General features: G+C 39.0%; 2 protein-coding genes across 5 annotated transcripts in view; both read right to left on the bottom strand.

The window, feature by feature from the left end:
- The window catches only part of huwe1 (HECT, UBA and WWE domain containing E3 ubiquitin protein ligase 1), a 43,848-nt gene extending 39,371 nt beyond the window's left edge, over positions 1–4,477 (bottom strand). For all 3 annotated transcript variants that reach the window (XM_053316934.1, XM_053316935.1, XM_053316936.1), the window contains exons 1-2: positions 4,437–4,477; positions 2,119–2,185 (exon numbers count right to left, since the gene is read on the bottom strand). The gene's annotated coding sequence lies outside the window, so the exon portion shown is untranslated. The remainder of the gene's footprint in view (positions 1–2,118; positions 2,186–4,436) is intronic.
- Positions 4,478–4,751: 274 nt separating this feature from the next.
- On the bottom strand, positions 4,752–18,817 carry phf8 (PHD finger protein 8). 2 transcript variants are annotated; one of them, XM_053317698.1, is made up of 22 exons: positions 18,569–18,817; positions 17,673–18,004; positions 17,375–17,460; positions 17,134–17,260; positions 15,038–15,198; positions 14,724–14,865; positions 13,700–13,886; positions 13,345–13,507; positions 13,154–13,241; positions 12,586–12,692; positions 11,790–11,881; positions 10,400–10,489; positions 9,976–10,257; positions 9,788–9,870; positions 9,533–9,702; positions 9,250–9,335; positions 8,401–8,522; positions 7,862–8,193; positions 7,645–7,740; positions 7,444–7,553; positions 6,950–7,310; positions 4,752–6,856 (listed from the first exon to the last, which is right to left on the bottom strand). In XM_053317698.1, the coding sequence occupies exons 2-22, from the start codon at positions 17,768–17,770 to the stop codon at positions 6,768–6,770; spliced, it is 3,072 nt and encodes a 1,023-aa protein (XP_053173673.1). In that variant the 5' UTR covers positions 17,771–18,004; positions 18,569–18,817; the 3' UTR covers positions 4,752–6,767. The 2 variants fall into 2 exon arrangements, with proteins under 2 accessions (XP_053173673.1, XP_053173674.1); XM_053317699.1 differs by lacking the exons at positions 4,752–6,856; positions 6,950–7,310 and having other exon boundaries at positions 7,520–7,549.
- Positions 18,818–19,289: the final 472 nt, after the last annotated feature.

The raw sequence follows: 19,289 nt of genomic DNA, 5'->3' as shown, positions 1-19,289 counted from the left end.
TTAGCCATTTGTGTCACAGCTGTCAATCCACATCTCACAGGTCCACCATGCTGTCCTGACCTGACTCCTGACTAATTTAGGTCGGGGCTGCGCAGGCCGCAAAAGAAGCCCTACTACTGCCCCGTCCCCGCTTCAAGCAAAACGAAACTGCAAACACCACTCGGCGACTGTCGACAACAACGCGGATGTGTGTCAAATACCTGGAAGCAGGTAGCGTTACTTTACCGAGGCTCTGATTCTTACCCGGGTCCTCGGCTACACGGTCGTAGCACGCGTTAGCTAGCAGGCTAGCTGCCGTTAGTTGGGTAGCAGGCAGAAACGCATAATAACTCGCTGAATCATTGTCGGACGGGTCTAACGTGACACTGCGACTTGTGTTTGTAGTTGTCGTTCAGGCAAATTGACTACCGGCTACCAGGTCGGTACATAAACGTGTTCATCCGTCCGTTGTGTTATTTTTCAGTGTATCCGCGCGTGCTTCCATAGCACTGAGGCACTAGCTGCTGGCACAGTCATCATGACTCTGGGTAGTGTGCAAAAAGTGAATAACGTTAAGGCTGGAGTGAGTGGCCACTGTTTATCGATGCAGTGCAGATTCATAGAGGGAAATTTTCCTCCGTGGATCGCATCACTTTAACATTTTATGCGGTCCTTAACATTTAACACAACACAAGTCTTCATGTGACAACAGCCGCAGCAAACGTCCAGAAGCACTACAAGAATGATGAATATTACACAAGCCTTCATTTTATTTTCACAGACTATCAGCATCAACATGGGGGAATGCATTTTAAAATATACATCACAAGTAATAAACAGGCAGCTGGCTATAAACACTGAACCAAAAAAACACAACGCATTAACACTTAAATTGTGATCCCAGCTACAGTATTTAATACAGACATTGAAACTGAAGCCCATATTACAAGAACACATTTACCAAAACTGGAGTACATATTGTTATGACAAAACCATCTATTAATAATACCCAGTTATTAAAGCTCAATAGTAATAGCAATGATGAAATTTACTGTTGATAATTCATCAGATAGTTCAGTAGATTGTTTTGTAATTTTTGGTTAGCCACACATTGTGTTACTAACCAATAATGCCAATCCCAAAACACAGTAATCAAGTGATTCGCTCATTCTCCTACAGCCAGTCAAGTAAATCCACAAAAAAACACAAACCTAATGTTCAATACTGAGCAATCCAGTTGTTTTGGGTTTTTTTAATTTTAAGAAGCAGTTTTAACTGTTAGACCAAATCACTCATATTGCCTCTAAACTCAAAATTTATAATAAAGAAGTTGTGTGATTTTTGTCTTGTAAAAACTAATGTTAGCATTAGTTACTTACCATTGTAAAGCAAGTATACTGGCAGATGTGCAAATCTCAATTGCAGCACTTAAATGTTTCATAGGCATTTTGACCCATAAATATTTTAGTTGTAATGATTTGATTTCCTCTCATGTTTATTGTTCAACTATATAAAATATAATTCTTCATTCTATATATTTAATTTGGTCATAAATCTTTATTATTACTATTATTTTAGGGACAACTGCCAAAAACATGTAAAAGTGTAAAAAAAAGAATTTCACTATGAGATCACATTTTGTTTCTAACAGATATCACATACAGCCTTGAAACATATCGTACTGGTCAGGCCCCTAGAGTTGGTGCCCTTTCCGATGTAATTTACAGTGCCACGAGAAGCACAATCTATGCCGCTGAGGTCTACTCTACTGAGATGAACTATTGTTGATAAATGCAAATTACTGTACATCATGTCAAAATCATCTGGATGGATAGATAAGTCTACAGGAGAGAGGAAAATAAGTGTACATTGTTTAGGGTGAAATGCCCACTTAGGGAAGCAGTTCAATGTTTCATTTTAACGTGGAGTACTTCAGCCAGTTTAGATTAGTGAACAAAATAATTTAGTTATCCTTTATTATGTGTAGCTACTAACATCAACTTTAAGTACAGGTGAACTTATTTTAACTTATTTTTTGAATAATATGGGCTTGGAAGCAAATAATGATAGCATATTACTGTATTCATGTGTTTCACCAGAACATTTTTAGTGAATGTAGGAAACGGTTGTAGTACCTACCAGAAACTGCTTTGGTTCAATAGGTCCACCATTATCTGTGGCTTGCTTTGCAGTTTCCTCAAACTATCTGAAAACATTAAAAAAAAACAATACCCAATCAGATGTGACCAAATAAGAAAAGCAGCATGATACTTTGTAAGGCACTTAATAACTGAGAGGTTGACACTTAAAATACAACACATAGCTGGTAAAAAGTGCAGGTACACCCAACTATATTAGGAAATACTGTGATATACTGTGCTCATCAGTGGGATGAGCACTGGAAAAGCAGACGTCTATTAAAAATTGCACCATTTTGATTCTTGTGGTCAGTCACATACTGTTTAAGGTTTCCCTTTACCTGATATTTAAATTTAAACCTGAAACAACTTTTTCTTTTTTTAGATTTTGTTGGCATAGACGCCTTTATTTATCAGTTGACTGACAGGAAACATGGTAGAGAGAGCGGGGTGTGACATGCAGCAAAGGACCACTCGCGCTCCAACCACTCGACCACCTGCGCACCCAAACCTGAAACAACATTGTACACTTTCAAATCTCACCACTATCTCTCTGGCTTTTGGGTCTGCATTATTTCTTTTTTTTGTCACACTGCAAGTATGTGTACTTAAGCCAAAAATCACTTAAAACTGTGAACCGAATCTACCTTCGGCTACAAATTAAAGTTACCTTACCTTGTCTCCGTGTTAGCTCTCTGATAACACTTATTAATGAATTACCCTTTTAAACAATTGACTTGACTTGTTTGATATCTAGTTTGGACACATGGAGGTGTGCATCTTTGAGGTGCGGTTGTCCATTCTTAATAGAGGTATAGCCTGGAAATGTAATCTTATCAACCCCAATCAACAGTCCAATCTAGCCAAGCAGCTACTATCCTCATGTCAGACTTGCTTCTGGCTATGCCCACACATGCCATTGTTCAGTCAATCAGATTGATTGTAAATGTCTGCATGTTTTATGAATACCTCAAAAATGTCAGATGTGCTTCATTTAATGCAACATGCATCCTTAACACCATCATTCAATTGTCAAGCTTTATAACTAAAATCACAACATGTATATAATTAAATACAACTAACTGCAGTGCCAAAAGACAAATATTAAAAGTGGTCCAATTTTGGAGTACATGTTCATATATTTTCAGCATAAATTAATACATCTAGGCAGTATACAGCATTCTTATCCACAAGTCCACTCATATTATTGTCATGCCATCACGATGCCCTTTGATTGAGAGGATGACAAGTACCACAGACAAACGCATGCCCGAACACACTACACTGCCAAAAAGGGGATGCTAACAGGTACCACAGATTCACTTTGCCAACTTTACATTAAAATAGTTGGGGCTGTTTTTAACTGAGAAGCGTCACTACTTGTTTTCACAGATCTGTGAATGTAATATGGATTAGTTAGTGGGCTTTAAGCTTATTTGACAGATCTGCAATTACCATGTAAAAATATCGCAGCATTAACAATAGCTAACTTACTGGCGTTATCATCAAAAAGCACAGTAAAGGCCGTGAATAGGTGGCTCGGCAGCGCAAATGTTAAAAAAGTTAAAAGCTTGTTAGGTGACGTCAGCTACATCCACTAACGTTACCGGTGAAGGCTAACAGTGTTTCGGTTGAACTGGTGACCGTGTTAACTGGTGTCTTTCTCACATAACAAGATACGCTACGAGAGGCGAATGAGTCTTATGAGCACAATTTAACTTAGGTAAATTGTTAGCGTAATTTGGATATTAAACACAGATGAGCATGTATTTAAAATGATTAAAACTACCACTGAAGGCTTTTAAGAGGACACCTACGTGGAAGTCACCAGTTAACACGGTCACCGGTTAAACCGAAACAACGGCAGTTACTTTAACGGCTACAGCAGTTACTTTAACGGCTAATGCAGTTTGATTCACATTTTAACGTCCACTCTCATCGGCTATTTGTGGGGCAAATGAGTGACCACTGTCCCAAGATACTGGTTTGAGTTGTAGCTAGGCAGAGGTGCGCGCGCACGCACGCACGCACAAACACACACACACATACACACCGTGTGTGTATATGTATGTTTGCGGGTTTCGCGCGAGCTAACTAGCTAGCAGTGAGCTCCCCGCACAATGCTCCATCAGCTACATTAAAAATGGCGGTTTACACTGCAGAAGAGCCCATACTTTACCCTTAAAAAGACACTAGTTGTGTGGTCTCGGAGCCTGGCAACTCGTGTGAATCGCCAACGGCGGTTGTTAAGGAAGACAAATGTGTGCAGCAGTTAGTCAAAACCCACGTCGATACTCTGGAATAAGTCTTTTTGCTTACCTCGGATGCGTGTTACATTACTTCTCCATCTTGCACTAGCGAGTGGTAGGGCAGCTCAGATCTCGCGAGAACACCTGCTGCTGCGTTTACCCGGGGCACTCCCTTGTAATTGTTACAAATAACATAACAATGCTAGAAGAGGGCACACCGCCCAATTACTGGTATTTCCATACTTAACCTTGTGATAAAATGTGCACACGAAAGCACACGGCAGAATTTTCCAAGCTTTATGAAAAATATATTTTTAATTCAGTTTAATATGAAACTTTATTCAAACTCACTGACAAATCAGAAATAAAGAGTGGACATTTTAATAACAAAATGCATTTAAACCCCTATATGCTGTATGGAAATAATGTTTAGATGTGAAAACAATACAATAATTCGTAAAAAAAAAAAAAAAAAACACTGTAGTAACCACTTATTTAAAAGTAACATCTAATGTGGCTTAGTAACATCTAAATTGTATCGACTACGTGTAAAATTTTCAATGGAAGAAATCATTAAATGTAAATGTGTTTATTACAAACACAATTTCCTTGTTGTATCTCATTGACTTTTCAGCAAAGAAAGACCGACCATGGATATTTTAATGAGCTCTCCAGTAGACTGAAGCATAGTGAACACAAAACCTTTCATTTGGCCCACAAAAAAGAAAAACAGAATTCCTTTTGGTGATTCGGTGGTCCTCAAATAAATTCAATGAAAATAGATATTTGCCCAAAGTATATTTTATCTGTTCCAGGTCGTATTTAAACATATCATGTTTTAAAACACACAGTACACACCAACACAAGAGTGAATATCAACAATAATTAATATATAACTAAATGGAGGAAATTAAACGAGGGCATTTTTTCCTCAGTAGACTTCCAATATTACACTGACAAGACAACATGAAAAACAAAGCATAACAATTACTGCGTACAAATATAAAAAAAGAACTATTTTGGATAATTTCCAAATACAGCAATGTATCATGTACAAGTTATGTTATGAAAGATTTCAAAGTTTTTGAACTATAAAAAGAACTTAAATTACAACATATATTTACATATCAATTTATATCCTGCAACTTCACAATGTTTTCACACAGTAAAATCTACACTTCTGCCAACATTTTGTCACGAGTACATTCTGTGGAAAGAAAGCTTGTGTCTACATCTGGCCCAGAATGCTGCCAAAAATTATATAGGGCACAAATTATTGCAACCTGCAGGAAACTAGTCTCTTCATCTCACAATGTTTTTCCGTTCTTCCAATGTAGCTATATAAATTACAAATATTACAAATATTTACAATGAAAACCAAAATTATATTTAAAAAAAAATATATAACACAATACACTTTTTTTTAACCCTTTTGATCTTGAGTGGTTGAAATTTAAAGTAGGGACCAAGAAGTATGAACTTCCAAAAAACGTGGTGGTGAGAATATACTCAGTTAAAAACAGGCTAAAAGATGACAAAATGTTGCCTTGTTAAATAAATATAATCAGAATAAATATAAGCGCACATGTTACTCGTGGCATCAGTTTAGAACTTTTCATGTGTAGAGCTACAGTATATTGGAGGAGATATACAAACACCAGTAACAAATTCCTCAAAAAGAATGAATACAGCATGGCATAGTGGGTGCTGACACTGAGCATAATCTGGATTTTTGCAAAACTGTTTACTGTGAAAAGATTTATCTTTAGTAATCATCAAACCACACAAGAATGTTTTATGAGGTAAAAATTAGGTTAAAAAAAAACAACTAAATACAACACTACTACTGCATGACTGTGCGTCTGTGTGCCTGTGTTTGGGATCACATTTTACCTGGTAAAAAATGTGTTGTTCTTTCCCTTTTAAAATTCACAATGGACAGAACAATGTCTTTTCATAAATACATCCTCCAAAAATAACCTAAACAAAAAAGAGCCATTAGACTTTGATGATTTTTTCTATGCTAGTCAATCTAGCTAGATAAATTAATGTTCACCTCTCATTTCTTAATGCTTACCACCATATGCCATTGCCAATGTCATATAGTAGTATATCATTAAGAGTTTTAAGTGTTAGCACATTACAGTGATTTGTTCAAGTCACAGATGTGCTTCTGCAAATACCTGTAGGCTGATATGGGTGGAGTGGAGTGCCAAAACAGGCTGCAAATTAGCTTGGTGTAGGGCAAGATATAGTGAGATTCAATAATAAGTGAAAAAAGTAAACAACTTTATCTAGAGTATAAAATATAGATTACTATATCTACATCCTTTAGACCTACTTTCACAAAAAGTAATTTTCTTCATTCCAATTTAAATCTTCAGCCACCTTCCAACATCTTTCACAAGAGAAGTTTGCCGTTGCGGTGAATTTTCAGAATTTTTCCAAGTCTCTGTTTTGCTGTTGCAAGTCCTTTCTTTGGACGTTTACCTAAATCAAAGTGACAGGGGAAAACATATTAGAAAATGTGCTGCCACACCGACATTAAATTATATGCTGTCACGGTTTTAAGTTTATGCTTACCTTGACCAACTCCTGTTGTGCCTTGGCTGACTTGCCCTGCAGGAGATGCACCAGAGTGAGAGCTGCTGTTTTGCGGAGACAAGGAAGGCCGGCGTGAAGTGAGGAATACACCGGGGGCCATGGCTCCGCTGCCTCTAGGGCCCCCGGGGCCAAAAGGTCCTGGTCCCGCTGTGTATTCATGGTCCAGCAGACTGGCAGAGTAGTAATCCATCCTCCTGTCTGGGCTGAAGTCTGCTGCTGACTCTGGAGCAGGTGGTGGGGAAGGTGGGGCTGGCTCAGTCTGAACAGGGGGAGGAGTGGCTACAGGAGCAGGAGGACGCTGCTTTTTGGTGTACTTTCTTTTCGCAGGTTTCTGCTGCTCCTTAATCACGACCAAAACAATAAACAAACAATAGTCACTTATTGAGAGTAAAATAAGCTACTTCTCCACAGTATTCACCGGGTATATAATCCAAGACCAAATAATTAAATCTGTGCTTTGTGTCCCAACTCACTTGTTGTGCCAGTTTGGCAGCAGCTGCTGCAAGGCCAGTTTCCACAGATGCAACTCTAGCTCCTTCTCTGGCTGGTCTCTCCTGTTTTGGAAGGGTGGGCATTACCCTAGCTATAAATGAAAATAAATTATGAAGAGATCAGCCATCAGAAAACTGAAAAGCTAATTTGATATGTCTTGCTGTCATGATCAAGACAATTACCTTTCGGGCTCCAAGGTGTGTCATCCCAGTTTTTCTTCCGTTTCATCTTAGCCTTGTTAGCATGGTCCTCCTCATCAGACTCCAAGGACGGGTAAACTTAAACAAAAATATGATAGCCATCATCAAACACTGGGGTGAACAATAAAACTAAAAAATGTAGTCTGACTAGCACTGATTTGTACAACATCCAGTGGAAATCATTAAATGTATTGCTCACCATAGTCTGAATCTTTAAAACAGGTTCCCAGAGTTTCTTGTTCATCTGGACTGTCCTCATCGCTAAGGTGACGAGCTGGCCGCTTAATTGGCCGTTTTCCAGGCCGCTGGACTACAGGTTTCTTCTCAGGATTTCCAGTCTTTTTGACCCCTCCAGTCACCCATACAGCCCTACCACCCTTCTCCTTGACAGCCCGTAATCCCTCGGTCAGGCCTCCAGAGATAGATAAGGGAGATGAGGAGGAGGAAGATGAGGACGAGGAAGGGGGGTTAGCCATGGAGAGCATACCCTGGATGGCATCACGAGTACTGGGAGAGGCTGGGGCTTCCTCACTGAGAACAGGACAGAGTTGAGCAATCACTCATCATTTTAAAAATAACCTCTTAATCATTGCGTAGAGCCTGAGCCATTGCAAATATTTAGACTGTGCAAGTTTCAAATGGTACTGGATTCTCACAGCAACAGTGATGTATTCTTTCCACTTTGGTTAGAAACAAATACATACATTTGAACATGGATTTAAAATAAAAAAATCTAACCTGAGTGCTGCAGAATCCAAGCCTGCCACTTGCTTGCTGGCCTTCAATAAGTCCAGAATGCCCCCCGCACCACCCTTCACTCCATGAGCAGCCAGAGCTTCTTCATCTGTGGTGTAATCCTCCTGAAGTCACATGCACAAACGTGATACTGTTACTATGTGCTGTAACAAAGTGTATAATCCATGGCATGTAACAAATTGATGGGAAAAACATTTTGTGTTACATTTCACTGCTTCAACACTGAAAGTTAATTAGGCAGTCTTTGATCAGAAGTCACAATCTGTTTATTATTTCTTTATAAATGTCAGGACTACAATGAGAATCATATTATACTGTGTACCTGTTGCAATGAGTAAGCAGTTATCACAAAATAATATGAAGAACTATGTTAGATACGTTTGCTGTTCCAAAATACAACATTTAAACTGGAGATCTCATCAGTGCAACAAGCCAGTGCATTATGATATGATAAGTCTGGCTTGATATAACTGCGAGGAAATAAGGTTTATAGAAATTAGTTTGACAAAGCAGCCACGGTTATCTGTTGAACAGGGGAAAAGAAACTGAATGTAAGCAAACAACGATGTCAGAAACAATGTTTGTGATGAGCTGTGACCAGTTTGATACGAAACTTTGAAGTAGAACCTGTTTTGTTTTGTGTGGCAAACATAATAACGCTCAACGCAAAGTCAACATGTAGTTAAGATAGTGAAATCATGTCAGCTCCTGCAAAGGCATGTGTGAAGTAAATTCCTTATAAGTCATATCAAGACTTAACTAATACTGCTTAAACATGGCATTCAGTATTGGCTTGAGATAACTTGATTAGTATATCCATAATAATCTCACCTCAATGTCAAAGTCAACCTCTCCTGGTTCCCTGATGCGATTGGGGTCAGAGCAGGGTTTAGCTCTAGGCAGCTTCCTAGGAAGACCTGAAGGCAAATTTTCACACAATGCAAAGTGGCTTAGAAACCTACTATTAACCACAGCATATTACTTGCTACATTTAGTCAACAAGCATTCAATCAGCTTTACTGACTTAGCTAACTAGGTAAATGAATTAAACAGACACAAGTCCACAAAGTGCCTGCTACATTCGTAATACTCTTGTTTGAGGTCAAAATCTCACCGCTTAGTTTCTTTTTCTTGCTAGATCCTGCAAGCTTGCGTCGCGGAGGAGGGGTCTCATCAATTTGCAATTCATCCTCAGACTCCAAGTCAGAGAGACTAGATCCCTCCATGGCTAGATGTTTGAACTTTCCAGCACTTCCTGCACCATTATTGTTGCCTTCCTTCTTACTGAAGACAGAGAAACAGCAGGTAAAAACACCAGCATTCGGCAGGACCATTACATCATAAAAAGTAACAGGAAGTCAAAATGTACCCTTGGATTTTTCCGTTGGTCAGCACAAGTTTTAGTTTGCTTTTATTTAACTTCCCTTCAAACTCTTCCAATGGCAGCTCCAACTGGGAGAACAAAGGAGATAAGAATTTCAAAAAATGGTGAAGTTGAAAAATCTAGACACAAAAACTGCTGGATAAGCATTCTTATTGTCACCAGTATCTCTTTACCTTGTTCTTGTTTTTGGACTTGCCAGGTTGAAATTTCTTGAGTGTATGTTTGGTGTGGATCTCGAGGAGGTCAAGTTCTCCTGCTTCTGCCTTGAGTAAACCCTTCTGACTCTTCTTCTTGGTTCCTGGTGGCCCAAGACCCCCCAACACCTCCTTGGGTTTGGGACCTTTCTTTTTTCCAGGGGGACGTCCTGAATTTTGAGAGGTGGTCAGGGGAGCTTTAGAGAGCGGTGAACCAGGGAACTGAGGTCCAGTGCGGCCGATGTTTTGCTGAAAGATGTCCTATGAAGAGAGAGGGAATGTACCCTTTAGCCAGTAAACAATGACAAAAGCACATTTAAAAATGAAACAAATTTTCTAGTGATGCAACAAACCCTCCATTCAACAGTAGAAACATGCAAACTTTGAGTGACCCTTTATTTACCTCAACCAGACGAATCTCCTTGGCCAGGTCCTTCACCAGCATTGGGGTATTGATGGTTTCTGGAATCTCAATTTCATGATCTGCTAAAGCCTGAGTGTGATGAGATAACAATATTATAATTTTGCAAAATTATATACTATATTCTGTTATACCATTACAGTGTATAATGCATTTTTGTGTCTTGTTTATGGTAATAATGTATGTTTACTTTCAAGGTGAAAATGTCTTATGAATCACCATTTCTATTATTTTTTTCAGTAATAATCTTAAAAATATGATTCCACCCTGTGTTGATTTGAACTTTTATTGTTTTGTACAGAAACAAATTCCAGTATAGCAATGTCACAATTAGTAATGTAGGAAAATGGACAAAGTAATGAAACAAAAGGTGACGATACGACAGGTGAAATTGCAAAAGGATAAAGCATTCTAGTGTTGCACGGTCTACCGGTACCCACGGTGCCAAAACGTCACGGTGCCTACTATACCATAATTTCTAAACAACGGTACTACAGTTGAAGACGGTGCCAGTGGGACCCATAGTTTCTGTAAAAACAAATCTGGCTTGTGAGCACAGCTGTCCCGCGCTCCCGCGCTGTGGCGCTCGCCACATCTCTTCTCTGCAGCTGCAGTCACTCACAAAACACAGACAGTCATGGCAGAAGTAGCAGACCTGAGCGTCATGATAGCAGAGCTTCAGTAATGGAACTGGTTGTTCGAATAAAAACCAATTCTCCCGCGGCCAAACTCAAAAGCGCTTTTGTCAAAGTGAACGCGTTATCGCATGCAGCGATCTGGCGATCTGGGGAGAGGGGACATTTGGACTTATAACATGTTCAATATTCATAAACTTTGATAAATAGGCGAACAGCACTCTGTGCAGCAGAAGAAGTACTTTGCAGCACAGAGTGTCCCGGCTGACAGGCTGTGAGTTGACGAGTCACACTGGACGGCAGAGAAGAGATGTAGAGACGCTAATACTTTACACGTCTGTTTAAACCATAGACTGTATATAAGAAACATGATTAAACATGATTTTAGTGGACTTTGTTGCATTTAAAGCAATGGTTCGGTGTAATTAATTCAAGTTTATGTTGTCTTTAGTTGGACTGTGCTGATTATTCTGGTCCACAAGTATTTTTTTTATGTACACTGCAATTATTTTTTACTTGACCAGTAGTTACAATGTAATGCATTAAATGTATGTTTATCATGCATCAACCAATATTTAGTAATTCTAACTTGTGTAAATATATTACACGTTCATAAAAATAATAATAGTAATAAAAAAGGCTGTGGTATGGTGATACTACCCGGAACCGGCTGGTCTAGTATTGTGGGTATTCATTTTGGTATCATGACAACACTAAAGCATTCATATTCTGGTTACCTCTTTACGGGTCCAGCTGCGGAAGGCGTTGTTCAGGGCCTTTGCTCCATGAACCAGGTAAGTGGCAGGGTGCCTGCGGTTTTCTCTCAAACCTGTGAGACAGAATTACATAAGGTACAAATTAGGGATGGGTATTTGAATACATTTTCTTGATTGATCATCGGGAAAATTAACGATCAATCAGTTTTTGCCAAAATATAACGTTAAAGGACTCCAAAATGCACCCAGACGAACCGAGAGAGAAAGAGGGAGAGTGAGTGACAGTTACTTCACAGTTATGCTTATTTAACTAGAGCCTCATAAAGCCTGGTGACAGTCAGTCCAGCAGCTGAAACGCTCTGACAGGACTGAAGTAGCCGGGATGCAGAGGCATTGTCGCGCTATCCTGGGTAGCTTGGCCAAGGTGCAGGGTTTACAATGAACTGTGTCATTTTTAGTTTGAAAAGGTCCCACGCCAAACTTCGCCTTGACCTCTTCATGTTTACGTTTGATATCTACGCCAACTGGTAGGTAGCTGAGCCGTTTTCTCTGTCAAATATCGCCCCCCGTTGGTAAGATGTCTCATTGCTGCCACATAGTGAAATTCATTGCATTGCTTCAAGACTCACACTACGCAACACAACTTCTATTTGAAACCAGCGTTTGATCGATAAAAATTTCATGTGGTCAACAACATTTTTAACGATCAATTATGGATCATTGATTAATCATGCCCATCCCTAGTACAAATACATAGTTAACACAGACCACTGAACTAGTTCACATAAAGACGTTATGAAATTGATATATTCCTTACCTCTGAAGGTATCAAGAAGGTGCTTTCCAACATACCAGCACACGGTCTCAAAGTTGGGAAATCTGAACAAGTCTGCAGTGCTTAATCTCTTCTCTATTTCATACGCCCTAAAAAGGTCAACACAGAAAAACGAAAAGTCAGACATGAAATGATAATCAAATATGGAAAAGAGTATTTCAATAGTAGTTTTGACTTTAAGTTCCATGAGAGCATTTATGTTTGAGTTTCCATCATGTCTGACAAGTCAGGGAGACTAAACAAAATACAGAGCCAGTATAATGTGTGGGAGACTGCGGGTGAAAACACCAATGGGAAAAGTGTCTGTCTGTACTATAATAAGGATTTACCCAGTATTTTTCTTTTAACTGGTTGTTTTTCTGCTTTTAGTATGTTACCACATTTAGAAAGTAAAGTTATGTTTTTGTTTCATTTCCCTCCCTCATTGTCTTGCTTTTTTAGACTAGTGGAGATGTCATGTACCTACATATATTCAAACATTAAAAACATCAGAGAATACTTCATTGTAAAAGGGGTATAGGGAGTGCATGCATTTAATTTGTCAACTAACCGAAGCTGCATGTCAATGTTAAGACTATGCAAAAAGTTCCCCCCAAAGGCCAGGCAGTCCACAGGAGTCAACACTGCATGAATCCAACCTGCAAGACAAACACATGACAAAAATGCAAACATAGCTAGATCACAACTGCGAGTGCAACAATTGCTCATTCAACTTGAACAACTACTTATATTATAGCTTACCGGTTGGTATGAACAAGGTGTTTCCTTGTTTGACAGAGCACCTGTAACACATATCAACCTGGTCTCCAAAGAACATCTCATTCTGGTTGGATGAGGAACTCCAACGCTCAAAAAGTGCCAGGTTGGCTGGGGTGGGGGAAACTAGGTAGAAGATTTTTTCGCCCTGACATGAGACATAAAAGAGAGAAGCTCTTTAAATGATAGCAGTTTATTTTTTTTTAAGATAAAAAGTGAGTCAAATTCTGAATTAGCATTTACACAAAAATACTTATGTATGGTGTGATCTAACAATCGCTGCAAGAAACAGAAATGTGAGTGTTTTGCTGTCAGTGTATCTGTAACTTGTTCCACTCACCCTCAGAACATGGTACCACACTGATGTGCCTCCAAAGTCAATATGGAAGTCTGTGTAGCTATCCTTAACTCCCATTAGGCAGTACTTCTGCACATTGGGCCGTTCAAACACAGATTCTTCAGGCCAGAGGTTTTCCACCCATGACAGTTTCCTCACAATCTTTGGAGTCTCCACCAAGTTTGAAAGCCTAAAACAAATCCAACACTTCAAAACATCTGTAATAACACAACTTCCCCATATGATGTTTGTATTTACTAACACTAATTCATTAGATCAACTGAATTTGATAGAGAATAAACATGAAACTCAAGTAACAAGACTGTTGTAATGATTACGGCTGGGTTGGGAGATTTCAGTTACAATATCAATTTTGCTTTTATATGAAAGAGATTCTCAGAGAACTAATGCTGTAAAATGGAAAGGACCATCTACCTGCTGCATTATTAAAATATTAATGTTCACATTAATGTATTGTTTATTTAACAATATAGTGTAACTCTAAAGTGAGTGAGTATTGAGTGATCAGATAAGTGCTTTCATTAATGTAGTGTATAATAACTTTAGTTTTAGCTAAATAGCTTTAGTTTTTAAATTGAATAACGAGGCAGTAAGTGTAAATGTGGTGGCTATAAACACACCTACTGTAATGTAAACATATCCAAAACCTACACTTTGCTGTGATTGTCTCACAAAGCACTTGTGCAACAGGCTTGGTGATGCCTTCAGTGGAGCCGCTTCTGCCAAGTTCAACGAGATCTTGTACAACAAGATCTCAAGCATAGCGAGCTCTGCCCACAAGATCTCCTGCAATGAGATCCAGGAGACAGATCTTGTTGAACATGGTGGGAACTGCTCCACTAAAGGCACTGAAGGCAAGGGAAGAGCCATAAATTAAAAGATCAATCCCAGATTTTATAAATCAATATTGGAAGATTTAAATGAAGATCAATTTGAATTTGACTTTTGTAAGCTGGCCCTGGTAATTATGAACTGCTATATCAATGAGGTAAATATCTTTATGTACCTGGTCTCAGAGAACTCCAAGCTGATGACATTCAGTACTCTGTCTCTGTTGGGACTGTTATAGTATTCAACAAAGTCTCCCAACCGCATCTTCAGATCACATTGACGAGACACGTCAATCACATCAATCTCTTTGTCTGCACCTACGGGTAGAACAAAATGCACTTGTTTGAGAAACATGTACATTCATTAGTCATGACGAACACAACAGAGAGAATAAATCTGCATTTCATAAATACACATTAACCCAAAACTCTTAAAGAACAGTGAAGATCTATGCATCTAAATATATCCCAACAGGTGCATGAAATTTACCGATATAGTGCTCTACATCACTGACGCAGAATGATGATGGGGGAAGGGTCATGCCTAGACCATCCCGCCTCAGCACCATGACAGGAACACTGAATGAATGCTCCTCAAGAAACTCCACTGTCAGGTGGGCCCCAGATGGTTTTAGCAAGACTTCATCCGCACTGTCATAGAAACACAAACAGAGAGATGCAAAGTTTTGATTTTGATTACCTGAGCAAATATTAAAAATTGAATTCTTTACAAATTTGTTACATCAAAGCATATGCTCTCCAACCAGCCAAATAATGCAGTTGCCTGAAGATCGAAAGCAAAAATTTAAAAATCCTTGATCAGTAGACACCATACATGAAGTAAGCACAATAACATTAAATGATGGAATCAATTGCAATAACAATCCATAAAAAAGTATATGTACATGTTCATACCTCATGTATACTATACTTAGTTATTGAGACAATATATTACATACATGTAATACCAGTACATAATTTCAAGGAAAATTCAGGTATACTTTAACTTGGCATATTTCCCATTTATGATTCCATTGAAACTCTGGGTTTGTGCTGATTTTGCACTCGCCATCTCTGTGGCAGAAATTCAGGAAAATAAGGATTCATGCAAAACAGCATTAATCAGGGCAAACTGTGCGAGTCTCCCCCAGCTTTCCAATTAAATTAAATCATTTTTAAATGAATAATTAATACTGGCTAACCTAAGCATGTTACATTTTCATCTGTACTCGCCCTTTAGTATACATATGTGACGCTGACTTAGGAGAACTTGGAAAATTTAGACATGTCTAAGGATGAGAGTGATTCTAACTGTGCAAATACAGCATATGAATTTGAAATTTTGAGCAACCCTGCCATCAAGGAGACGTTGTTTCACCTCTCAAAAATCAACTGAAATAAAAGACGGAGGCCCACTCAACAAAGCAGTCACCAATCCATACAATAGAAAAAAGAATTTATGAAAGGGATTGCAATATGTTTTACCTACATACAATACATTTTCCTTCACAAACTATAATCTGAAATTAAAATTGTAGTTGAGATAAAAAGTCAGAATTGTGTTGAATAATGAGACTCGAATACTAGTGTTTGGGTTAACATGCAGAGTTATATTACCTGGAGTGTCACTTTATAAGCAGTAGTCAATTAAAACTGCACAATGCATATTTTGTCCTTGTATTTATTTTATGTACACTTACAATGCAACTACTTCTCCAGCGGGAACACATTCTAAGTTTGCAAGTTTCCCTGAACATAAATCTCTATGCTGTTACACATACACATATAGTAGTATAAAATATGTATAAAAAATTAAAACACTGGGTGTCGGTCCGGTGGGGGGGGTCGTCTAATAAGAAGCAACACAGAGCTATAAGGACGGTGTGCTCTCACACGCGCTGCATTGATAGGCACACAAGCACACGTGCAGTCACTCTCTACAGCGCACTCTTGCTCGCTGCAGATTCCGAGAGATTGTCACTCATTTGCGGGCGTCAGGGAGCCACTATTAATATGCGGGAGAGTTGGGATGTCTGCATTTGCAGACAGTAAAATTCCTGTCAACAGTTTTCACTCCCTCGTTGTTGTATTCAATGACGAAACGGAAATTAACCCACACCGGAGATTTGAATGAAGCTAATGCTTCTTCAAACTTTTGTCTCTCAACTCCTCCGCTAGTGCTGGCCATGCCTCTTTGTTTTCTTTTTTCCACTTCTGTGTGTGAGTTGCACTTTGAACCCAGCTACATTTACAACAGTGTGAGAGGGGGTGAGTGGGTGGAGGCACAACAGTGATTGGACATTAACTCGCAGGGAGGGCTTTTCACCTGCCTGGACAGGCGCGCGCGCGCGCACACACACACACACACACACACACACACACACACACACACACACACACATGTTGATAAAGAAAGTTGAGGGATGCTCGCACAGTTTGTCCCAATGGACACTACTTTGTGTCTTTGTGTGTTGTCACATTTATAGGAAATATAACAGAATTTTCCTTTAATGTTTTCCAGTTTTATATCGAAATTTTTGAATAATAAACCATTATCTCTCTACAGGACAGCAGAGAAAAGCTTACTTTGGAAAGGTGCGACTCCGTAGTTCCCTAACAAACTGTGGGCTTCCGGTCTTGACAGGCTGACTTGGATCTCTTCCTGCACTAGCACCTCCATCTGTCTGCTTATTGCCGCCTCGGCGTTTGCGCACTGAGAATAAAGGGATGTCAGAATACAAAGATCAAACATTGCACAAGTGTGTGCATGTAAACCAATAAAAACACTACAGTTTCATTGAGGTATACTTAAGAAATGGCAACTTACTGACAGATGGCCCATGGGTGACCTGGCAGTTGGGGCAGTGATACAGGTCAATTTCAGCTGCTTTGTCCTCCTCAACTCCAACACAGCTACACAAAACATATTATTATATCAAATGAAGAATTCACTTAACAGACAGCTGAATCAACCATGATGAGTCCAACACAAACAATAGCCACACAGAGGAAAACTCAGATACACTATAACCACATCAACGTCATACAGAATCAGACAGAATAGTAAGTATATGGCATGTTAACAACAATATAAGCAAGAGTGTTTATTGTGAAAAATAACCTACCTTCCATGGAACCAGTCTTGACAAATGTCACACTCGATCATGAAGCGTGTCACATCATATGGCAGGCGACACAAGCAGTACACTGGCACCGATGCCATACTGAGAGAGAGACTGTGTGTATGTGTGCGGGTGTGTGAACAGGCTATCAACAGTTACTGGTGTGAAGATGTCAACATATAATTCAGATGGGACGGGCAATTTAAAAAACTGACGGCTCTACTGATGATGTACTGAGGGCAATATGACTGTACTGTATGAACTGTAAGCCTGTCGCTTCTTTGAGAGATCCCTGTCACAGATACACACATGCCCACCGGGATTCACCAGGAAACCTGTTGAGATAAATGAGAACGGCAAAACGTGTTAATAGTTGACAATGAGACACAACAATAATGCAAACACAGAAACACTTCACACACTAAAAGCTAAAAACTTAACTGCCTTGAAGGGACGTTTCAACAGTTACCACAGCAACCTGAGATGTTAGCTCAAAGTAACGGACAACTAATGCTTCGTTTCAGTAGCGTTTATCATTATAATTCCAAAACTAAGTTAGAGAGTTAATAACTGTCGTAGAGTAATGTCCATCCCGGGTTAAAAATTGGATTTTGCTTCTGTTAACCAGTTAATAACAGTAGGTCGTAAGGTTAGCTCGTAATTTGTAAACACGCTGGATGTTGTTTTGCTATCAAAGCGCTAACGTTTTTAGCCAGCGAGCTAACGTTAGCCACCGATGTAGCTAACCTAAACATTTGTCAATATGTTAATTTTAAATATACAAAAACACACTGGCTGCAGTAAAAAAGAACATGTGACATAGCTGACGAATTTCAGACAAAACAAAAAATGCGTTGTTTGAACGAGAAACCTCCCTAAAGTGATATTGAGCAACTCACCGAAATGTAGCTGCAGCTGGGCCGAGCATTCAAAAGCCGCTGTAATCCCTACGCAAGCTCGGGGGCAGCTGCGGCCTTATTATGCAACGTAAATTATTAACAATTTGCTTCACCACATTTTTGTTTAACAACTCTGCATCGCCCAAAATGTAAAGGCAAGGCTCAGAATTCACCACTGGATCTGAAAATGAGTACCCGAAGCGACCTAAACGAGCACAATAACTACAAATGACGGCGTACTTAAATGCACCAACGCCATTTCAAAGGCAGCAGCGTCAGACTGTTGTTCGTCGCTGTCCGCCGCTCAGTGAACAATAAAGTTGTGGAGAGTCAAATATGGAGTTGCATTCAAGTGAAAACGTTGCAGAAAGTTTATGCGACAACAAAGTTGCAGAAACAGGATAAATCCTTTAAAGTAGCCTGTCAAATATTATGTTTTTTTAAATATATAGATACACGAATTAATGACAAATGCATTCATTAATAAACATGCCATTATATTGAAACATACCACGTAATCAAGACTCTTGGAATGTGTAAATAAATATATTAATATAATTACTTAATTTATGATAATATAATTACTTGTATTATTATAATTAATTTTATTTTTTCCTGTTCAACAACTTGTATGTTGAATTGGACTGATGAGGCTACATTTGACTACTAAAAGTAAAATAAATTACACCACATCCCAGAGGAAATAAAATAAATGTAGTTA

Source organism: Scomber japonicus, chromosome 4 (genome assembly GCF_027409825.1).
Source record: "Scomber japonicus isolate fScoJap1 chromosome 4, fScoJap1.pri, whole genome shotgun sequence".
Lineage (NCBI taxonomy): Eukaryota > Metazoa > Chordata > Actinopteri > Scombriformes > Scombridae > Scomber > Scomber japonicus.
This window is presented reverse-complemented; position numbering and strand designations above follow the sequence as displayed.

What these genes read in the sequence shown, in the direction of transcription:
- phf8 (XM_053317698.1), bottom strand. Translation starts at nt 17,770, where the DNA reads ATGGCATCGGTGCCAGTGTACTGCTTGTGTCGCCTGCCATATGATGTG. An exon ending in GCAGCTGGACCCGTAAAGAG is followed by an intron (nt 10,490 to 11,789) that starts GTAACCAGAATA and finishes CATCACACTCAG; the next exon opens with GCTTTAGCAGATCATGAAAT. An exon ending in CTGCCAAACTGGCACAACAA is followed by an intron (nt 7,311 to 7,443) that starts GTGAGTTGGGAC and finishes GTCGTGATTAAG; the next exon opens with GAGCAGCAGAAACCTGCGAA.